Source organism: Leptidea sinapis, chromosome 38, assembly GCF_905404315.1.
Source record: "Leptidea sinapis chromosome 38, ilLepSina1.1, whole genome shotgun sequence".
NCBI lineage: Eukaryota > Metazoa > Arthropoda > Insecta > Lepidoptera > Pieridae > Leptidea > Leptidea sinapis.
Genome location: NC_066302.1, coordinates 8,457,415 through 8,476,828, shown reverse-complemented (window position 1 = coordinate 8,476,828; position 19,414 = coordinate 8,457,415). Strand labels below are relative to the sequence as shown.

General features: G+C 33.7%; 1 protein-coding gene across 2 annotated transcripts in view; it reads right to left on the bottom strand.

Moving 5' to 3' along the window:
• Nucleotides 1-464: 464 nt before the first annotated feature.
• LOC126975985 (G-protein coupled receptor Mth2-like) overlaps nt 465-19,414 on the bottom strand; it is a 58,305-nt gene continuing 39,355 nt past the window's right edge. The window contains exons 2-7 of one of the 2 annotated variants that reach the window (XM_050824123.1): nt 18,346-18,424; nt 17,141-17,182; nt 11,607-11,785; nt 10,936-11,107; nt 9,892-10,077; nt 465-6,020 (exon numbers count right to left, since the gene is read on the bottom strand). In XM_050824123.1, coding sequence (XP_050680080.1) covers nt 5,891-6,020; nt 9,892-10,077; nt 10,936-11,107; nt 11,607-11,785; nt 17,141-17,182; nt 18,346-18,374 — 738 coding nt within the window. In that variant the 5' untranslated portion in view covers nt 18,375-18,424 and the 3' untranslated portion in view covers nt 465-5,890. The remainder of the gene's footprint in view (nt 6,021-9,891; nt 10,078-10,935; nt 11,108-11,606; nt 11,786-17,140; nt 17,183-18,345; nt 18,425-19,414) is intronic. The other variant, XM_050824121.1, reaches the window with a different exon arrangement.

Here is a 19,414-nt window from a genome sequence, read left to right as displayed (position 1 = left end):
CCCTAGGTCATAAAGCTCTGACTTCATCAGAACACAGATCATAGACCGCTGGATTTATAATTTGTGGTAAATTTTTAAAAGTATGGTATCTTCTAAACGCCGCGGTTAAGGTTGAGTCGCTAAAACTTCAAAACAAATGCAGTAAAGTGTTTTCCCATTGAGAGTGTGCGTGTTGCATTTGCTAAGTGGCCAGTGGCCCTTGACTGGCCACAATGAATGTATAAACTAACGGTACACTAGTATTATTGTAGAATAATGTTTTATCCATTAGAAAATAAAGACTTTTCCATATAGCAACATTTACGGCAAGACTAGGTTAATAAGGATTGGGAAATTGGCTTAAGTCTAATAAAATTACCAAGGTAATGTAAGTCCTAAAATGTATTATGCTCAGAATATTTGGGGTCACTCACAAGTCGGGTAATAACAATTTGGGGTAAATCACAAAATAAAATGAACACATCACAACAAACAACATAATCACATAATGTTTTTATTTCAGAGTTAATTTTATTAATGTATTTAATAAGTATAACATTGTAATTAATATCTATTAATATTTCGTCCTGTTGACTCTTAGGCTGAGGTCTATAGAGCGTTAGACTTTGCTCACACTTTACTCACATAAAACATAGTTAAGTGTAACCAGTGGGAGGCTCCTTTGCACAGGATGTCGGCTGGATTATGGGTGCCACAACGGCACCTATTTCTTCCGTGAAGTAGTAATGTATAAACATTACTGTGTTTCGGTATGAAGGGCGCCGCTAGTGAAATCACTAAGCAAATGAGACTTAGCATCATGTCTCAAGGCGACGAGAGCTCAGAATTTTTGGGTTTTTCAATAATCCTGAGCGGTACTGCATTGTAGTGGGCAGGGTGTATCAATTACCATCAACTCGACGTCCTGCTAGTCTCGTCCCTTATTTTCATTAAAAAAAAAGATTAGCATAATCTTTTATTTCCTTTTTATAGTCATTTGACAGCCGAATTAAACTGAGCCTAATACAAAAGTCAAGTTCTCGTTTTATCAGAATCAGCAAAATTTTACATAAGTAAAGTCTGAGCAAAGTGTTAGTTCGCTCGATAATAGATCTCAACCTTAATCTTACGAAATGTAATCAAATAGATCGTCTTATCGAGAATAACTAGAAGAAAATGTAATTTTAATTTATAGTGTAAATACGCAGATATCTTTTTTTATATTCGATAGTGCGAAATAGAACTTATATTGTTCACCAATCAATCAAAGGGTACAATCTTTGATATTCCTACAAGGGTGCAGTGAGGAGCTAAGAGGGAAAGCCGAGGACCACAATGCACCAGAGTATGGGAATCGCAATTTCTCCGAAATAATGGGTATAACTTGTTGTTACATGTAAAAATATTTAAATATGCCAAAAAAAATGCAAATTAAATACAGCAAACTATTTTAAGTATTTTGACAGTTTTTATAAATATTTCATATGTTAGTTAGATTAGCTTTCTAGCCAAACAAAAATACAAATAATATCTAAACAAGTTAGAAATACATTTCCTCACTACTTTTTACACGTAGATATACTTATATTATATGCACGATTAAATAACGTTATTGTAACGTCAATATGATAATAGGAAAGATTTAATTACTTAATTATTTTGGGTATTAGTATGTGATTAAAAATTATTGAAAATAAATAAACAACTGCTTACATTAGATATTATTTTCATAATGACTGGTATCATTTTAACAAGCTTTACAATACTAAACTGGTGGGTATTCACATTAAGACTAGTTCTAATGCTAGGTACCTACTTAAAATAAGTTGCCAAATAAGGATTGAAAAGCTAACATTGTAATCATTCTTAATTGAAAAAAATATGAATTAAAACGATATTATAAATATATTATGTAAATCGCTAAACAATATTTTTAGAAATAGAATGAAGTGTATACCTGGATGTGACAAGAAAATAATATATTAAAAGATGACAACCTTCACTTGCAACCAATTTGTCAGTTATCATTTTAATTTATGTGGTGAAGTTAACTGGTAAGTAATTCAGTATTGAATATTCAGTAGTGATAAAAAATTGACAACATAAATAATTTGTGAATACGTTAGTCGGTCAGGTAGTCCGTATATTTCGCAAAATCAGTAGTAATTTCAAATTATCATTTCAGGCACAAAGGCCAAGCTTGTCCACGATGTACAATTTCTTTTAATTTGTTTGAGCTATAATTATTTGTTGTCCCTTTCGGGTGTACGCGCATTGCAAATACATTTGATACTTCATCCTTGATTTGCGAAAGACCTGTATGAGTCTACCACCCTAAGACCACTTGGCAGGAGCAGCTCTTTTGATGTTTGTTCGAGATTCTTCGCTTAGAAGTAAAAATAAAAAATCTGAATTTGTAACAATATCGTTAGCGCTATTTCATAGTAAAATTCCTTTATTGCAATAATCTTTAATACAAATAAGTAGAAACTATGTAAAATACTTTTGTTTCATATTATGTTTGTTTCACTTTATGGTAATACGTAGACTCGTATCTACTTACATATATATTATGCACTTGTAAAATAGTTAATTAAATATCTTACTATAAAACTCTGTTCACAAGAATTGATAAATATAATATAATATAATAGGTATAGATAAATACTATTTTATCCGCTACAAAACTGAAGTATGTTAGTGAGCTCATCAGTATTCTAATTTCAATAAAGACTTAGTTTAGCCAGTTTAGCGAGAATCTAATTAATCATTTAGTTATTTATATATAATTTTTCAAACGGTTAAAATCACCACCGATCGGTGAGGTACCAACTAGTATCAGAACAATCCAAGGTCCTTCATCAGGGTAAGATAAGTTCGCGGTCACGCCTAGTCTTGTACTGCATTCAGAACTTGTAAGAGTACCTAAATATATTCTTTAATTCAGAACAAGTCGGTATATGTTACGTTATCGTAAGCCGTTAGGTTTACCTAGGTAACACTAAAAATGTTTAGAAAATTAAAAACGGCTTAATGTAGAAAGTTGCCAATACTTTTATTGTTTTTCGAAGTAATCTCCGTTTCTCTTTACACATCGTCGCATTCGATGGAACCACTGAGAAAACCAGTGGGCCCATTCTTCCTTAGGGGTCTTCTCTTCTATGGCATTTTCATACGCTTTCACCGCATCTTCAGGGCTCGTAAAGCGAATACCTAGAATTTTATATTTAGTTCTTGGGAATAAATAAAAATAGCAGGGCGCCAGGGGGCCTATTCGATATATCGTGGCATTAGTCGTGTCGAATCCTACTCTTAGTTACATCGTATTCAATGTCGAAACGATGATTGAACGAACGAAACATTTTTCGATATTATCGGTCTAGCCCTACTCTTAGTTGTAAACGTCAGAGACGAATATTCGAATTCGACAAACAATTAAGCGTCACTTTTACGATAATCTCAACGACACCTTCTAGGCTGTTTACTACCAAGTAATTTAAGTCATGCAATGTATGCATGAAAGTAATGCAAATGGCCGCCTGAGAAATAGGAAGTCGACGAGAAGGGTTGAGTTACTTTTTTTTCATTTTATTATCCGCAAGTTTTGTAATTTTTTTTTTTCAATTTTAAGGGGTCATACTATATTCATTACATTATTTTTGAATATTTGCATTTTGTGTAAATGATGCAAATTGGTGATGCAGAGTCTGGCATGGTTCTAAGTGCCTAAACTATGTTTTGACTTTTGACACTTAGCAGCGAGATAGCACATATTATACATAGTTTGCGCATAATTCATTACCAAAGAATGAGGCAATTATCTTTTTTCCTTGACTTCTTCCTTTCTATACCTTAGTTGGCCGATCCTCGAAAGGAAACACCAACTGAGCTGATTGTCTTTTGGTATCAGGTTCGTAGCAATATATCCTTATATAGCAATATAGCTTTCAAAACCTGTGACGATGTCAAATACAGCATTTGAGTCACCGCCGTTGAACTTATCGAACATTTGGCGACACCAGTCCATGCGAAGGCATTTCTGGTCAAAGCTTCCTGACGCCTAAATGTTAGTGTAATATTTTTTGAACTTGACTCATACCAATGTCTAGGCTTGGCTGACCGGCCCGTATCTGCTGATAGGTCACTATCTGATCTTCCTCTATCATGCGTCGCACAGCACTGATGTTATCTTCTGTAGTAGCTGTTAAAGGACGTCCCTCACGCAGATCATCATTGAGATTGCTACGTCCACGATCAAACTCGTTAAACTAATTATAAATTGTGGCACGAGATAGGGCTTCATTAAGAAATGCTAATCACAGCCTATCATAGCTTTGATGTTGAGATAGCCCACAACGAAAATCATAATAAATCATTGTTCGAAAATTTTCTCGTGTTAGGTTCATTTTCACGTGTAACAAGTTTTAGATTTGCCGCCAATTCACAAAAACAATACTACATTATCGAACTTTGGTTCTAAAATTGAAATACAAAAAAAGTTTTCTTTAGAAATGTTTCTAACTGGCCAGTTCTAAACATTTTCAGTGTTACCCACGTATATGCAAAGTTTAATCGCTTTAAAGCGAGTTGATAATGTCTCACGAAAGCTAATAATTTATCCAGTTGCTATTCTATTACATAATTAATATTTATCAACTCTCAGCGAACAGACTTTTCTCAATCATCGAATAAATAGGCATAGTGTATGTCAAGTTGCCAATAACCGCTCTATGTACTACTTAAATCTTTGTACCAATTTTGCCTTTTATAACAGAGAGTAATTTTAATGAATTAAAAATATTTTGTTATAATTTGACACGTATAAAATTTATATAAATGCTATAGTTGTCTTACTTCTAAAATATTTTCAAATGTAATTCTAGAGTTGCTGATAGCCACACTCATAATATGATATTATGAATTTGATATGCTTAACTTTCTTTTAGTGTAATAAATGATTTTATGAGAAATGATGGTCCTTAAGCACAGCTGGAGCTGTCAAACACTTTCAGCCACTCTTTCTGGTGCACGAACTACGTAATAAAGTTTTCAAAGTCGTCACAACAAGGCGGAACTATATGTAGATATAAATTAAATAAATCTGTTTATGATATAAATAGTAAAATGTTTACACTTTTTGTTTGGTTGAATCTGTGAAACCACAGCAATATTTAAAATGTAAAAATATAAAACACAATCATGAAATTGTTATCAAATCTGATTAATACGTTAGATTTCCTCGTAAACTAAATCTGTCCGGGTTAAGCCCCGAGCGACCCTACGTTGTAAACATTGTATTAATATAGATAATATACCTACATCACAAAATCTTTTTCTTCTTTTCAACTATTGAGTATTGTATTGACAAGACCTGAAAGCATAACACAAAACTTTTCATTCAATAATATTTAACAACCAAACATCGCGTTTGAAATAGATCATTGCCAAACGAGTCATCTGATTAGATGACTCGTTTTAGTATTAGATTTAATACTAATTAAAAGTCATACAAATTGGTACAAAAATTGGCTTCAAAAATTCAGTATATCAATATACTAAATTGTATTTTTTTTCTGCAAGATGCCAAGCCGTTATCATCTCCGTATTTTATTATGAAGCGCACGGACATTCGCAATGTGGATCACAACACTTTCCCTTCGCGCGCCATTTTGAACTTTTATCCGCACTTAAATAAATATTTTATTTTCTTATTTCTTTAATGATCGTAGAAAAAGTGTTGTATGCTACTGCACGTAATTAGCCCAATGTAACACTGGTGAAGTGTAACTCAAACTAGCACTCATGTTACAATGGCAATCATTACTTGGCAGTGACTATATAGGATCTAACTATGGGGAATTTGTGAGTGCGGCAATATTTGTATGCCAGTTTCCGTAATGTGTCGACTTCATCAGTGTAGTTCTCTGAGTCGTATGCCGGTCTCGTCAGCGGAGACGCGCGTGTCTTCAGTAGGAGCTGAGGTAGACGTCCACCTTCCCGTGCTGGACTCTGTAGCCCGGACGCCGCGCAGTGCACGCCACCTTCAAACGGATATTCATCAATATTGCAAGCCATTTTAGATCAGCTATACGTCTTTATAGACTCTGACAGCTGTGAAAATGTCGAAAAAATTGAGGCTGAAAGTTAACCTCAGTTAAGTAAGTTAAACAAAGTGACATACAAATCGCGAGTGTAAGACGGAGCTTGCCAGTCGCTGTGTCTAGCAGCAAAAGGCTCTATCTAGACGTATAAATTTTCTAAGGCTATAATATTATATTTGTAGTATAAGAATTTAGAACAACATTTGTTCATATTATAGTGATGGCAAGCCGCTTCTTCTTCTTCAATACACAAAGTAAATGTTATACACTTTTTCAGCTTTTACTCATAATTTCCGGTACGGTATAGTTCTTGATCGACCCTTGAAAAGCCACTGAAAAAAATTGGATTAAAAAATTTACTGTAATTATCAGAAAGTCTTTTGGGGGCACTCAATCATCAATGTATATCCAGATGGTAAGGACAATATTTATGTTTGGATGTCGTTTTCGGAATTACCTTGAATCAAACAGCTTTTGGAAGAATAACTGCCGATTTCCATATCTATCTTTAATTTAAGATTATTCTATACAGTTTCTATATCTGTCATCTATCGATCATCAAACTGTATATTAATATAGAAATCTTAATTTCCAAATCATGCAGACATTGAAAGGATTTACCAAAATGACATAATAGAAATCCATCCTCCCATAAATGTATTATTATTTGGTTACTGAAATGCTAAAAGTAGGAAATGGACTGAGATATTAATCTCGAATCACCAAGCTAGGATACTGTATAAGGTAACACAATAGCAAGTGAACGAGTAGTATCACACTAGATATTATTAGATATCGGCTCAACAATTGATGTCTTTTTTAATAATAGAGAAGGCAAACGGACTAGACTCGCTAGAAAGTCCCTAAGTCGTATCGTTTCGGTTGTGCGAGGCGGAAAAATGTAGACCCAACCAATCTGATGGTATGAGCATGATAAATGTAAATTATAAAAATGTATATTATAAATACCAATATAAGCAGGCAGAAACAGTCCCATCCCAAAATTAAATTTTAACAGCATTTCATGATAACAATTGAGGACCAATTTAAGCTGGATGCATGTTATGATAAGCAGACTGGTTTGGTTTCCTTCTAATTCAAACGATTCAAAGAAACATAAACTTGTTATGCCTGCTACTCGGTTAAGTTGAGTAAGTCTTTTATATGCTGTTACAATATGATCCAAGGAAATGTACAAAACAAATGTGTTACGAAATTTAAAAGAATTGTTAAAAAACGTTTGGGTGGGAAAGGTTACTATAGCATAAACGATTTTTTAAATGATACCACAGACTGGGAATGAAGCGAACACCCTCAGGCTCTTAAATTATAAATGTTTATTATACGATATTACATTGTAATCCATATTTTTATAAAAAAGCCCAGAATTTCTTGCGCCCGTTCTTCTCAGGTCTGAGGCAGTCTATTTTGAATGGGTGGTAGTTTTGTCGTTAAGTGATTTTGAATCCTATTTTGAATAAAAATATTTGTATTTGAATTCAAAATCATGTTTCCATTAAGCCTAAAAACACTTATAAAAAAATATCACAGACAAATGAGACTAATTCGTTATGGTTAAAAGTTGGAATGAATATAATAAATATTCTTTAAACACACCGACAGCTCTTTCGAACCAAAGCGCCCCTTTTTACAAATGATTGCAACAAGTGAATAAGTAAAATATATTTAATTTTACTATATATGCATGAAATCCAGCTCATGCTTGATTCTTACCTATTTCTTTCCTTGACGTTATCCAAACTTTGCCCACGAACTGACGCCCTTTCCAACTAGGAAATAGGTTATAGAAGAGAACTGATTTACTATGAATTAAAATCGTGTGAAATTATTCAGTGTCATTTCAATGAAATGAAATTGATATGAAATGAATTTATTTGTATGAGTCCTTGTAACATAGTTCTTAACAATGGTAGATGCACAGCACAATTCGCCAATATGTCGGCATACAAATATCTGATTGTCAAAATTGGAATTTTTATATTTATACGTATAAAAATAAAAATTAAAAAGCTGTATACCTTGAAAATGAAACGCTGGAGTATGTCGACAAATACATATATCTGGGCAAGCAAATATCGTTCAATAAACAGAGAAACAAACATGAAATAGAAAGGAGAAAGGCTAATCTCAAATGCTTGAAAAAGTTTTGGAGCTTAAAAGAAGTTATGAAACGTGACATGTCGATTAAAATTAAACAAAAAGTTATGGATACCTGTATATTACCATCATTAACCTACGCAAGTCAAACTTGGAATTTCACTAATAGGATTCAATCAAAAATTTGGTCATGTCAAAGAGGAATGGAGCGAAGCGTCCCGAAAATTAAAAGAATCCATAAAATATCTCACAAAGTTATAAGAAATAAGACAAACGTTACTGATGCTCTGTCTCACTGTAGAAAACTTAAGTGGAGTTGGGCTGATCACGTAGCTAGACCTTGCAGACAATAGATGAAGGCACAAGATATCACGTTGGAAAGGGCCACAAGGCACTAGAAGCAAAGGTCGACCATCAACCCGGTGATCTGATGATATCATACAAGTGGCCGGTGAACAGTGGATGGAGACTGCAAGGAACAGGGATAGTTGGAAATCTCTAGGGGAGGCCTTCAACTTTGAGAACGATTTTCTTACTATATTTTTTTTTTAATTAAAAGTTATAGAAATAAGATTTTTTGTATATAATATGTTAATATTTAAGGAATATGTACAAATTATTTAATTTAGTAAGAAATATAAGGCTTTTTTATTATTTATTTATTATTATTATATTTATACGTCATTTATACGCATTATATAGCAATAATTCAACAATATAATATAAAATAAATGTAAGTTTGTAGGTACCTCTCAAATAATAACTTTTAAATACTATTTTTTGGCTAAAATTCTTTTAAACTATAGAAGCACTACGTAGGTATATATTTTAAGTACAAAAATTGTATGCGTTTTTTTAAATTTTAACACGTTAACAACCCATACAAGCGTCACGAAACACGCCATAAGTTGATATCAGATATTATACATATTGTTTGGCCTTTATTCAATGTGGACACCGGGCGGTACAAGGAGTTATGAATTATAATATAGTTAGTATTTACTGCGTATCTTTAGTGTGTACAATGTACTTATGTGTGTAGTAGACATAACTTTAAATTTTGGACCATAATTAATTAATTGCAACATGCAAACTGTGATAGAAAAATATCATCCTACCCTCAATTTTTTATTAATGATTGTTTCAATAAGAACAAAGACTCACAATATTTAGAGGTAATTCTCCATGTTCTTTATATTTTTTCTTACGTAAATGTTAGTCCTTTTTTCTCAATATTATTGTTGTGTTATCAGGACCATTGGGATAATCAGGATCACAATCAGGAAATCTGTTATCCTCAAGTTCCAGTTTATCGCTGGGAAATGCTCATTTTTTTAGTCTTTGAGCAAGAAAAAATCTCCCGAAGACAATGCGTGGGATGCTACCAACATGTCCTTGATGAAGATCCCCGAAGCCAAAAGGGTATCAACGCAATATAAAATTTGTGAAAAAGTTGATTGTTTTTAAGACAATGTCGTAATAACGAGATTTAAAAATATCGGATTATTTTTAGGAAACTTGACAGTAAAAATAAAATGTGCCAAATACCAAATTTAAGTACCAGTACCTACCAAGGTGCAGTGAAGTAAAATATAAAAAAAACAGCAAGTATATTACATCGCATTCTAAATTTATAAAACATAACGTATGATAAAATACGAATACGGTAAAACAAGCAAATGAAAACACTTACCTTTTAGCAACTAAATTGCGAACTTTATTCTTCCAAACAAATATAAGGAATATATAAATTCCTAGAGCAATATTGGAGAGATCCACCAAGATCCAGTACCAGTTGGAGCCACCAACTGCGAAGCTGATAACCTCCACCGACCAATTGACACCCATCACCACAAACAGCTTCAAGTACAGTCCATATCTGAAACATGTTATAAGTCACTTAAGAATCAAGCAAATACTATGATAGATAGCTTATTATATATATTATGTCTGTTGTTTTTTACACAAGAGTGGTCAAACGCCACGCAAGAAATAACCGCCCATGGCATAAAACAGGTATAAAAGGTATTTATTTTCTCAAAATTGATTTCTTTAGAATTGTTTTTGATGTCATTTCTAATATACTAGATACTGCTACTGCTTCGGAAGTAAATGGCGCTTTGAGAGAGAAAAAGCGGCGCAAGAAATCTGCAACATCAGGGGTCAAGAGATGCGTTGCCGGCCTTTAACTTGAGAGGGAGTAGTCAATGTCAAAGTTTTTATTTGCATAAACCATGCATAACCACGTCAAATTGATTTATAACGTGCAAAAGAAAATAAGCATAATAAAGCCTAAATATTTTCATATTCAAATTGCTCAAATGAAGGTTAACATCGCCAAAACGTCAGGTGAAGTCGAAAAAGGCTACACGAGAGATAAAAAGCGGCCTTTCATCATTTATACGTCTAGATAGACTATACAGTTGTGAAAACATCGAAAAAAATAGACTTTCATTAGGACTAACCTCTATTTTGAGCAATTCACGCATACTAACACAAACTGTCATACAAATCGTGAGTGTAAGAGTGAAGCCTAAGTTCGTCAGTTGCTGATTGTAATCAAATGTGGGTGGCGGTGATCACTTAACACCAGGTGACCCGTACGCTTGTTTGTCCTCCTATTCCATAAAAAAAAAATTATGAAGTAGCCAAAATGGTACCTTTTGGCTTCAGTTTGTTAATCTCCCTATAGTTCGGTCACATGTCACATGTATAGGTAATATTAAATAATAAATACCTTTGTTTGTCTTTGTGTATTTTATCACTCCTGGCGGACTCAGCTCCTTTTAAAATGGCAGTCTCTTGCTTGATGGATCGTATCCGATAGGCGGTGATGGTAAACAGAGTGACATTGCATATTATCAGCACGAACACCGGTATGAAGAAATACACCAACTCGCTCAGCCAGTCTGGGAACATCACACATCAAAATGACAATGTCAATGAAAAACTGTTAATTCTAAAAGGTTATCTCCCTGTGACTGTGACACTCAGTGATAATGACGGACTTAGAGATCTGGAAGCGTCGGGGCAACAAAGGAGTGGAGGCCCCCTGGCCCCTAATTACTTTACAAATAAAATGGACAATTTGTTTCAGTCTAGTTTCCTAATAAATAATTTATTGCGATACCAAGTAAAGATTCTTTTATTATTTGAAAAACATAATATAAATACATATTATCTTAACAAGGATTATCTGAAATTAAATTTTAGCGTTAACCAAAGGAACCTCACGGAAAAAATATGAAAGGAAAAGCTGTTTACTGTCTCGTCATTATTTCTCATATAAAATAAAATAAAAACCAAAGTTGCGAATGCAAAATGGACGTCATGACAAGTCTTGTAGAATGAAGCCCTTCGGGTCGAACTCACACTTGACTGTTTTGTAATATTTACATAATAACTTACCATCGAACCAGCACCGTCTGCTGCCAAACCCTGGTGTTATCACACCTGGTGATATATTCTCACTGAACTGCATCACAATAGTTATAGTTGTCAAAATAGCAGGAACACCCCACGCGTAGGCGGCGTACAAAAGGAATCTTTTATTTTCTCTTCGCTTGTTTGAGCTGCCTCTATACCCTCTGTACAAAATAATAATTTATTGTGAAAATTACTTCCACATCAAGTCTTCACGTTTTGCTCAGTTAGTGAATACTAAATCGTGGGTAAAAAATACATTTATCTTAACCTACAACTAACTAGCAAAATAACCATAACCAACTAATATACACTGGCCTGCAAAACTAAGTATCACACTTTTCAAATTAAATTTTTTTCTTAACTATAGAAGGTAGAGATTTAAGATTAAAAACGTTTTGTTGCAAATTTTATAGGCTTTAATTCTTAGAAACTAAAATTATACATTAGTAACATTTTTAACTTAAAAAAGATAAAACAATGATAATAGACATTTTTAGTTTAGTGTAAAAAAATTCAACTAAAATGTATTACATGTTATTTAATTTTTAATAACTGGTATTGCCTCCTCGAGCTCTGATTACAGCTTCGAGTCGGTTTGGCATACTGAACACTAGGTTTCGGAGCCGATGTTGGGGAATATTCTCCCATTCTTCTACCAGGGCCTGCTTTAGTGCCCTGAGGGCCCGATTTCTGACTAGCCTCCCAAGCTCATCCCAGGCGTGTTCAATAGGGTTGAGATCAGGACTTCTTGATGGCCAAGCCATCACGCTGATACCGACCTCCTGAATATACTCTTGTACGATATGAGCCGTGTTTGGCCGGGCATTATCATGCATCAGCATCGATCCATCACCCATATCTGCTAAATACGGCCCTGCATACTCATTGAGAATCTCTTGAGCATATCTTTGCCCAGTGAGGGTGCCATTTTCTATGGCTACTAGCTCTGTGCGACCTTCTGAAGATATGCCAGCCCATACATGTACACTGACTCCACCGTATTGGACTCTTTCTGAGATGCAGGCTTGAAGGTATCGTACACCAGGTCGCCTGTAAACACTTCGCCTTCCATCAGAAGTGTAAAGGGAGAATCGAGACTCATCTGCAAACAAAATTCTTGACCATTCTTCTTTATCCCACTGCATGTGTTCACGGGCGTATCGCAGTCTCGCTACTCGATGCTGTCTCTCGAGTTTTGGGCCACTCGCTGGTCTTCGGGGTTTCAAATTTGCTTCAGCAAGTGTTCTTCTCACTGTACTGTCACTAATGTAATCCCTCCGAGTCTGAAGTAGCTGTTGCTGGACTTAAACTGCATTTTGGTGGCGATTTCTTAACACAGTGGAAATAATATAACGATCTTCTCGGCACTGGTACACCTGGGTCTGCCATTACAAGGTCTCCTCAGATGGTGTCCAGTCTCTTCGTACCTTCGCTTTACCTTCTGGACCGTTCGTACCGTCACACCCACCATATTCTTGCAGTGCGACGCATACTGATGCCTAGTTCCAGAAAAGCCATGATCCTAGCACATTCTTCAACTGAAAGAGGCATGATAAATAAATGTTATGTGCTTTTTAGCATAAATTTTTAAAACAAGACCCATCGATCTTGAAAAAAATTTAAAACAGAAAGAAAAATGTGAATGGTAAAATTGTAATTCGGAAACGTCCACTTTGAAAAAGGAATGGTTTTGTTTTTGAAGTTTTTTTTCAGCAAATTCTTAAAAGAATGTTACTGACTATAAAGTTTTATGTACAAAATTAAATTTTCTTTGGAGTCCTTTTTATTTCGAAAGTATATCTTGTGAACTTAAAACGTTATCCCAATTTTAAAAGTGTGATACTTACTTTTGAAGGCCAGTGTATATAACATAATAACCAACCTATTCACTAATATTATAAATAGAAAATATTAGATTTTTTTAAAGGAATTAACTCAAAACTACTTAACTGATTCCAATATTCTTTCGCAAAAAGATAACATTACCTACGAGTCATGGGTATGTAAGTTTTTTTCAAATTATATCAGTACATACGAAAATTTTATATCATTTATGGTATCAAAATTTGGCTTTCAAATCATAATTGCGTTGCGGAAACAGTTAATGGTATAATTTTTTTATAGATACCATATTTCTTTTTTTATAGATGCCTGCAACCGCGTAGATAAAGGGTTTTAAAAATAATAAGCAAATTTGGAATTGAAGATTACCTCATATCCTATTCCAGTTCAGTAAGAATCTTATTTATAAACCTATTGGAATAATTATAGCTTATCGTGTTGAATTTCAATTTTTCACAATGGTCGTGGGAGTCTTTGATTTTTCCTTGATAAAATGCAGCCTATGTCCTTTCCCAAGCTCTAGTCTATCCGCTGTACCAAATATCATTAAATTCGGTTCAGTAGCTCCGGCGTAAAAGCGTAACAAACAAACTTACATTCACATTTATAATATTAGTAGGAATTATATTTTTATAGTAAGGTAGGAGAGAACTATCGACTATCATATTATATAAATTATATGAAGAGAAAAATACTAAACCCCAGCTGTCGGTTTTGGAAAAATGTATATTAGAAATTTTCAAAGTTTTCGTTTGCTATAAAGCCATACATATTTACGTGACTTCAATATTTATTAAAATGACGCCGAAGCCATAATTATCGCGTATAGGCACTTTGCCAATTAATTTATTTAGGTGCACGTCATATACGTTCATTTTACATACATTGTACATGATCATATTTATTCGACTGTTATGAATTCTGCATATTACAGTTGTTTTTAATGGAGTTAGTTTCCTTGCCATCTACGTTCTCTTTCCTTTAGTCTTTTCGTATAGACTTAAGATCCTTCGTGACAGCAATATTCTTTAAAAGGATACGAGTCATTTATACAGGGGACCTTAATCCTTTTAAACAATTAATCAAAAAAAATAGCAATGTTTATTTGTTATGAAACTACACAACATGGATCATATTTTTCTTCTCAATCACATTATCTCTTATCTCCCACCCCAAGGCAAAAACTTTACTGCGAATAAATCTGGACTACGGGGTGGCCAGTTTATGTCACTTATTTGGATAATGCTTTTTGTCTAGACATTGCACGAACTGCACCGCTGGTGGGTGGTAATAGGAGACCTGTGACATGTTTGCCCCAGTTGAGATGGAAAATGTTCTATGGTTCTATTCGTGGACATGGATACCAGAGATACAAATTATATTTAAACATTGAGAGTCATTAATTAAGAATATTTTTACCATGACCAAACAACAAATCTTCCAATACTTGAAAGTTTGTGGTCTTAATCTAGAAAAATCCATGTTTTTCTCATGGTCATGTCTCAATTATAAGCGGCCTGCGGCATGTTCACGGCTCGGAAGATCCTCTGTGTTATTTGTTCTTGCGCTTGATAATAAAACGATAAATGTCGACTATAGAATGCAACCAATGTACCAAAATACAAGAATCATCACAATACTTGATGTTTTTTATTTACTTATATAATTAAATCCAAAATCTACTCATTTATATTTATAGCGTGAAACAAATATTTATATACTTTAATATTTATATACCAGACTTGCCTACTAATAAGAAAAATACTTAATAAAGACATACGTACTCAAATATCTTTCACCAAGAAGATACAAATCCAAAAGAGATGGGTCAGGAGTTCTAATAACCTTAAGCACCAAGAACAAATTATGCTAAAAATAGCTTAATGTATGAAGGGGCTTAACTCTATAATAATATTACAAATGACATAAAAGATACCGTCAATAATTTGCGTTTCAAAAGGCTTTTAAAACCATATATAACTAAAAATATTTCGTTCATTTAAATTAGATTGAGTAAGTGCTGTATAAAAATAAATAATAAGAAAATCATTTATGTAATTCTTAAGTTAAATGAATTAATTAAGCACAAATTAAAAACATAAAATTAATATTTTGGGTAGGTACTTTTAATCATTGAAACAGATAATATAAATAATTAAATACATAAAATATCCATAGTAAGTACTTCAATATACTACATAATACTTTTAAAATTAAAATTTTTCGAAACTTGTCATTCCTTATGTGAAGCCATATTTAGTTATCTTATTCTGTAACGTGCGATCCGATTCTGTTTAAGTTGTTTGTGGTACCATATTTCATTTATTGTTCTAGTGGTTTGTGACTAATTGTAATTGTGACTACTCACCGATTCTCATATTATTAGTGTGTTGTTATATTTTGTTGTACTATTAGATATTAGTGCACCTTTCTATTGTTACTTTTCATACTCGTTTGCTTTGTACGTAAATTACTTACTTTTTACTTTTAAGATAATTGAAGTTTTCTCAGGAAGTGAATAGTTAATTTTTTTGAGAAATAAAGATTCTTAAACCATTATGTCTGTCTAAAGTGAAACAATGTTCGCCGGGTCAGCTTGTTAAGAATATTTTAAGGTTTAGCTAAAGGGCTTGTTACGAAAGCCTGTATAAAATAAAAAAGAAGGACAGCTAATGCCTGAAATTATTTTAAACCTACTGACAGTTACAGAAACAACGAGGAAATCTGTTATAATGATCGGAATCTGGAGACTGCCAACCTATAGAGTTAGTTACCTTTGCGATTCCTTTGTTATTCCTCCGATCCTGGGATTGCATAGGATGAAAAGAAATTTCATAAAATATATAAATGTTATTTACAACTTTGATGCACCATGCTTATACCGCAGTTCTTCTCATGCTTAATAAAATAAACTATATTGCGCAATTTATATTAGCTCCAAGGTTAAAAAACATAGCGCCTAGATAAATCAAAAGTAAACAAATAATAATATGCATCTCTCTTGAATAAATTTTAAATATAACTCTTTTCGATTGTAGATGCTTGATGGTGGTCTGATAGGCACTAATCGCTATCGAAACTATTGTGCAGGCTTTGTCTACAGACATTGGTACTAATACACCACAGTATTTTTTAACCTTTAAGTTGAAACTATTTTTACACCTTTAAGTTGAAACTTCGAGGGGGGCGTTTATCTTCTTAAAATTAAGGAGTAAACATTTTTGAAATATCGTGTCAGAAGTTGTGGCTTCAATTTGAATTTAATTAAATACAGTAACACAGATAATAAATGAAAAATAAATCATAACATTGTTTTGTTGCCACAAGTCAACACAAACTGAATCCCCCCAATCCCCCTGTTCTCCAAACAGACACTATATTTGACAATCAATGACACAACTTAACATCCATGCCGACAGCTTAGTATAAAAGTATGTAAAAAGTATAATAAAATATATAGTATTTCGTCTTGTTTATTTACAAATTTAATTACTTAGGTATACTTACGTTGGTATATGTAGGTAAGTATAGCTTTTACTAAGTTGAACAAGCAATATACTTATGCTGGAGTTACAATTAATCTCCTATCTATTATTTAAACATTTAAAACAACACGGAAATTCACGACAATTACATGCTCATTACAGTAGCATTTTATCTAAATAGAGACCTACGATTCTGTACTACGGAAACCCAATGTGGTAGGCGCCGCGGTTCTGTAATGTAGGTATACAATATATAATTCGCTGTTTAGCACTTAGTTCCATTCATAAACAATAGATTATTCATATCAATAAATCTCTTTACAACATAAATGCTTACTATTTTTATTCAGTGCAATGACGTGTAGTAATAACTATCGCTACATGGAAGTGTACCAAAAATACTGGCATCATCGCCGCCTTATCCATTTGGCGAAATAACTGTTGCGCTTGGGTTTCCAGTGGCTTCATTAGTATAATGTCTGGTCATCAAAGAACACAACGAAGGTTCACTGAGACAGTTGTGACGTTTGGTTTCTTCGGCAGTTAACTTAGAAGCCCCAGCACCAACTGAGATACCCTGGGCATGAGAAGATGCTAGAGTGTCGACGCAAGTCACGTTCCACACTGGCGCCCTTCCTCACCACCAAGAAGACATGCTATAGGGACGCTTGCCAACACAATGAGCCACATTTACCTAGTATTTGTAATTAAGATTTGTGTGGATGTATCTTAGATTTACCACTGCTTTTAAGTGAAAATTTCTTTTGGCGCACTGCACACATTTTTATAGGGTAGGCTCATCCATCACGCTCTGGGGTGATAGGCTCGAACGGTTTAACTCGGGACCAATCAAAACCTATTCAATTAATACGTAATATAATTGTCATTATTAGTTAACTCATTATATATACTATATAGCGTATATAATATATAGCGATTGCCAATGAAGGTTTCACTTCTGCCGTGCGGTCTTAAGCACACTGTTTTTTTTTTATCCAAACGTTTTGAGTTTTACTCTGTGTCACAGTTTGGCAAGGCAACATCTCCTGAGGGTGTCTCGTGTAGAAAATGTTTAAAGACAAAAATAGGCAGAATGAACACTAAAGAAAACTCAAAACATTTAGATAACTATGGATTTTCGCAAAGTAACGCCTACTTCAATAAATATGGATTTTTATTTATTTATATGTTAATAGCAATATTGGAATCATTGTTTCCCAAGCTGCTTTAATAAAAGCTCACTATTTAATTTGATTGACAAAGACATTTGGGTCCTAAAAGTTTGGAATAGTAATAAATTAAATGTTATGTTGTTGCATGAATATTACTTTTTGAATGAGAAAGATTAATTATCTAGTCATTGTGATTGTTTAATAAAAGTATTTTTAATTTACCTGAAAGTTCTCCAAATGTCAAAGCACATCACATTCAGCCAGAAGAAACTTGACTGAAAGGAGTAGTACACGATGAAAGCTGTAATAAAAAAATACAATTACATCGTAATACATGGGGCACACTAAAAGTTTTGCACCTCTAGCTAATCGGAACTATTTTAATTTCGAATGTTATATTTTTGAAACCTTGCAACGTTCTTAGTAATAAAAAAACAATTGGCGGGAAATCATTTGTCAATTGTTTTTGTCACACATCAAAGTTTACGTATGCAACGAAAATGGAATTAAGTTTAAAAGATTTTAGAACGATGATTTTTTTATGATTTTATAAGTTCTCTCTCTCCGCAAGTCCGCTCGTCTTCAAAATGCTTTTGGGAGAGAAGCATCTGCTTGAGCATCGTGAGGCGATGGTTTACTGAATTTGAGAGAGGTTGGGTTTCTTCACATGACAAATTTCGTGAAGAGTGGTCTTCAACTACCGTCAACGAAAATAATGTGGCTACTGTTAAGCAGTTAATTGAAGGAAACCCGCGGATTATCTATGAAACCATTCGAAGATTATTGGGGATTGGTATGAGTCAAATTTAGAAAATTTTACACGAAGAATTGGAAGTTCGGAAACTTTGTTGTCCTTGGATTCCTCATGAACTGACAGCGGAGCAGAAGCGGGCTCGCGTGGAATGGTGCTCACAGATACTAATAAAGTACGACAACTGACATTCTAATGCTGTTTATGACATTGTCACAAGAGACGAAACGTGGATTTATTGTTTTGAACCCGAAAAAAATAGCAATCTTGTGAATGGGTGTTTGAAAATGAGAACAGGCTAACAAAAGTGAGGCAGGCAAGAAACGTTGGTAAAAAAATTATCGCAATTTTTTTCTCAGCTACGGGTCCTATCCGCACAATTCCATTTGAAGATAAAAGAGTAATAATGCCGAGTGGTATTCTACCATTTGTTTAATCAGGGTGTTAAAACAAGTTCGCGAAAGACGACCAAAAAGCGTTCTCTTACATCATGACAACGCGTCTTCACACACGGCCAACAAAACTAATTCGTTTTTAGCT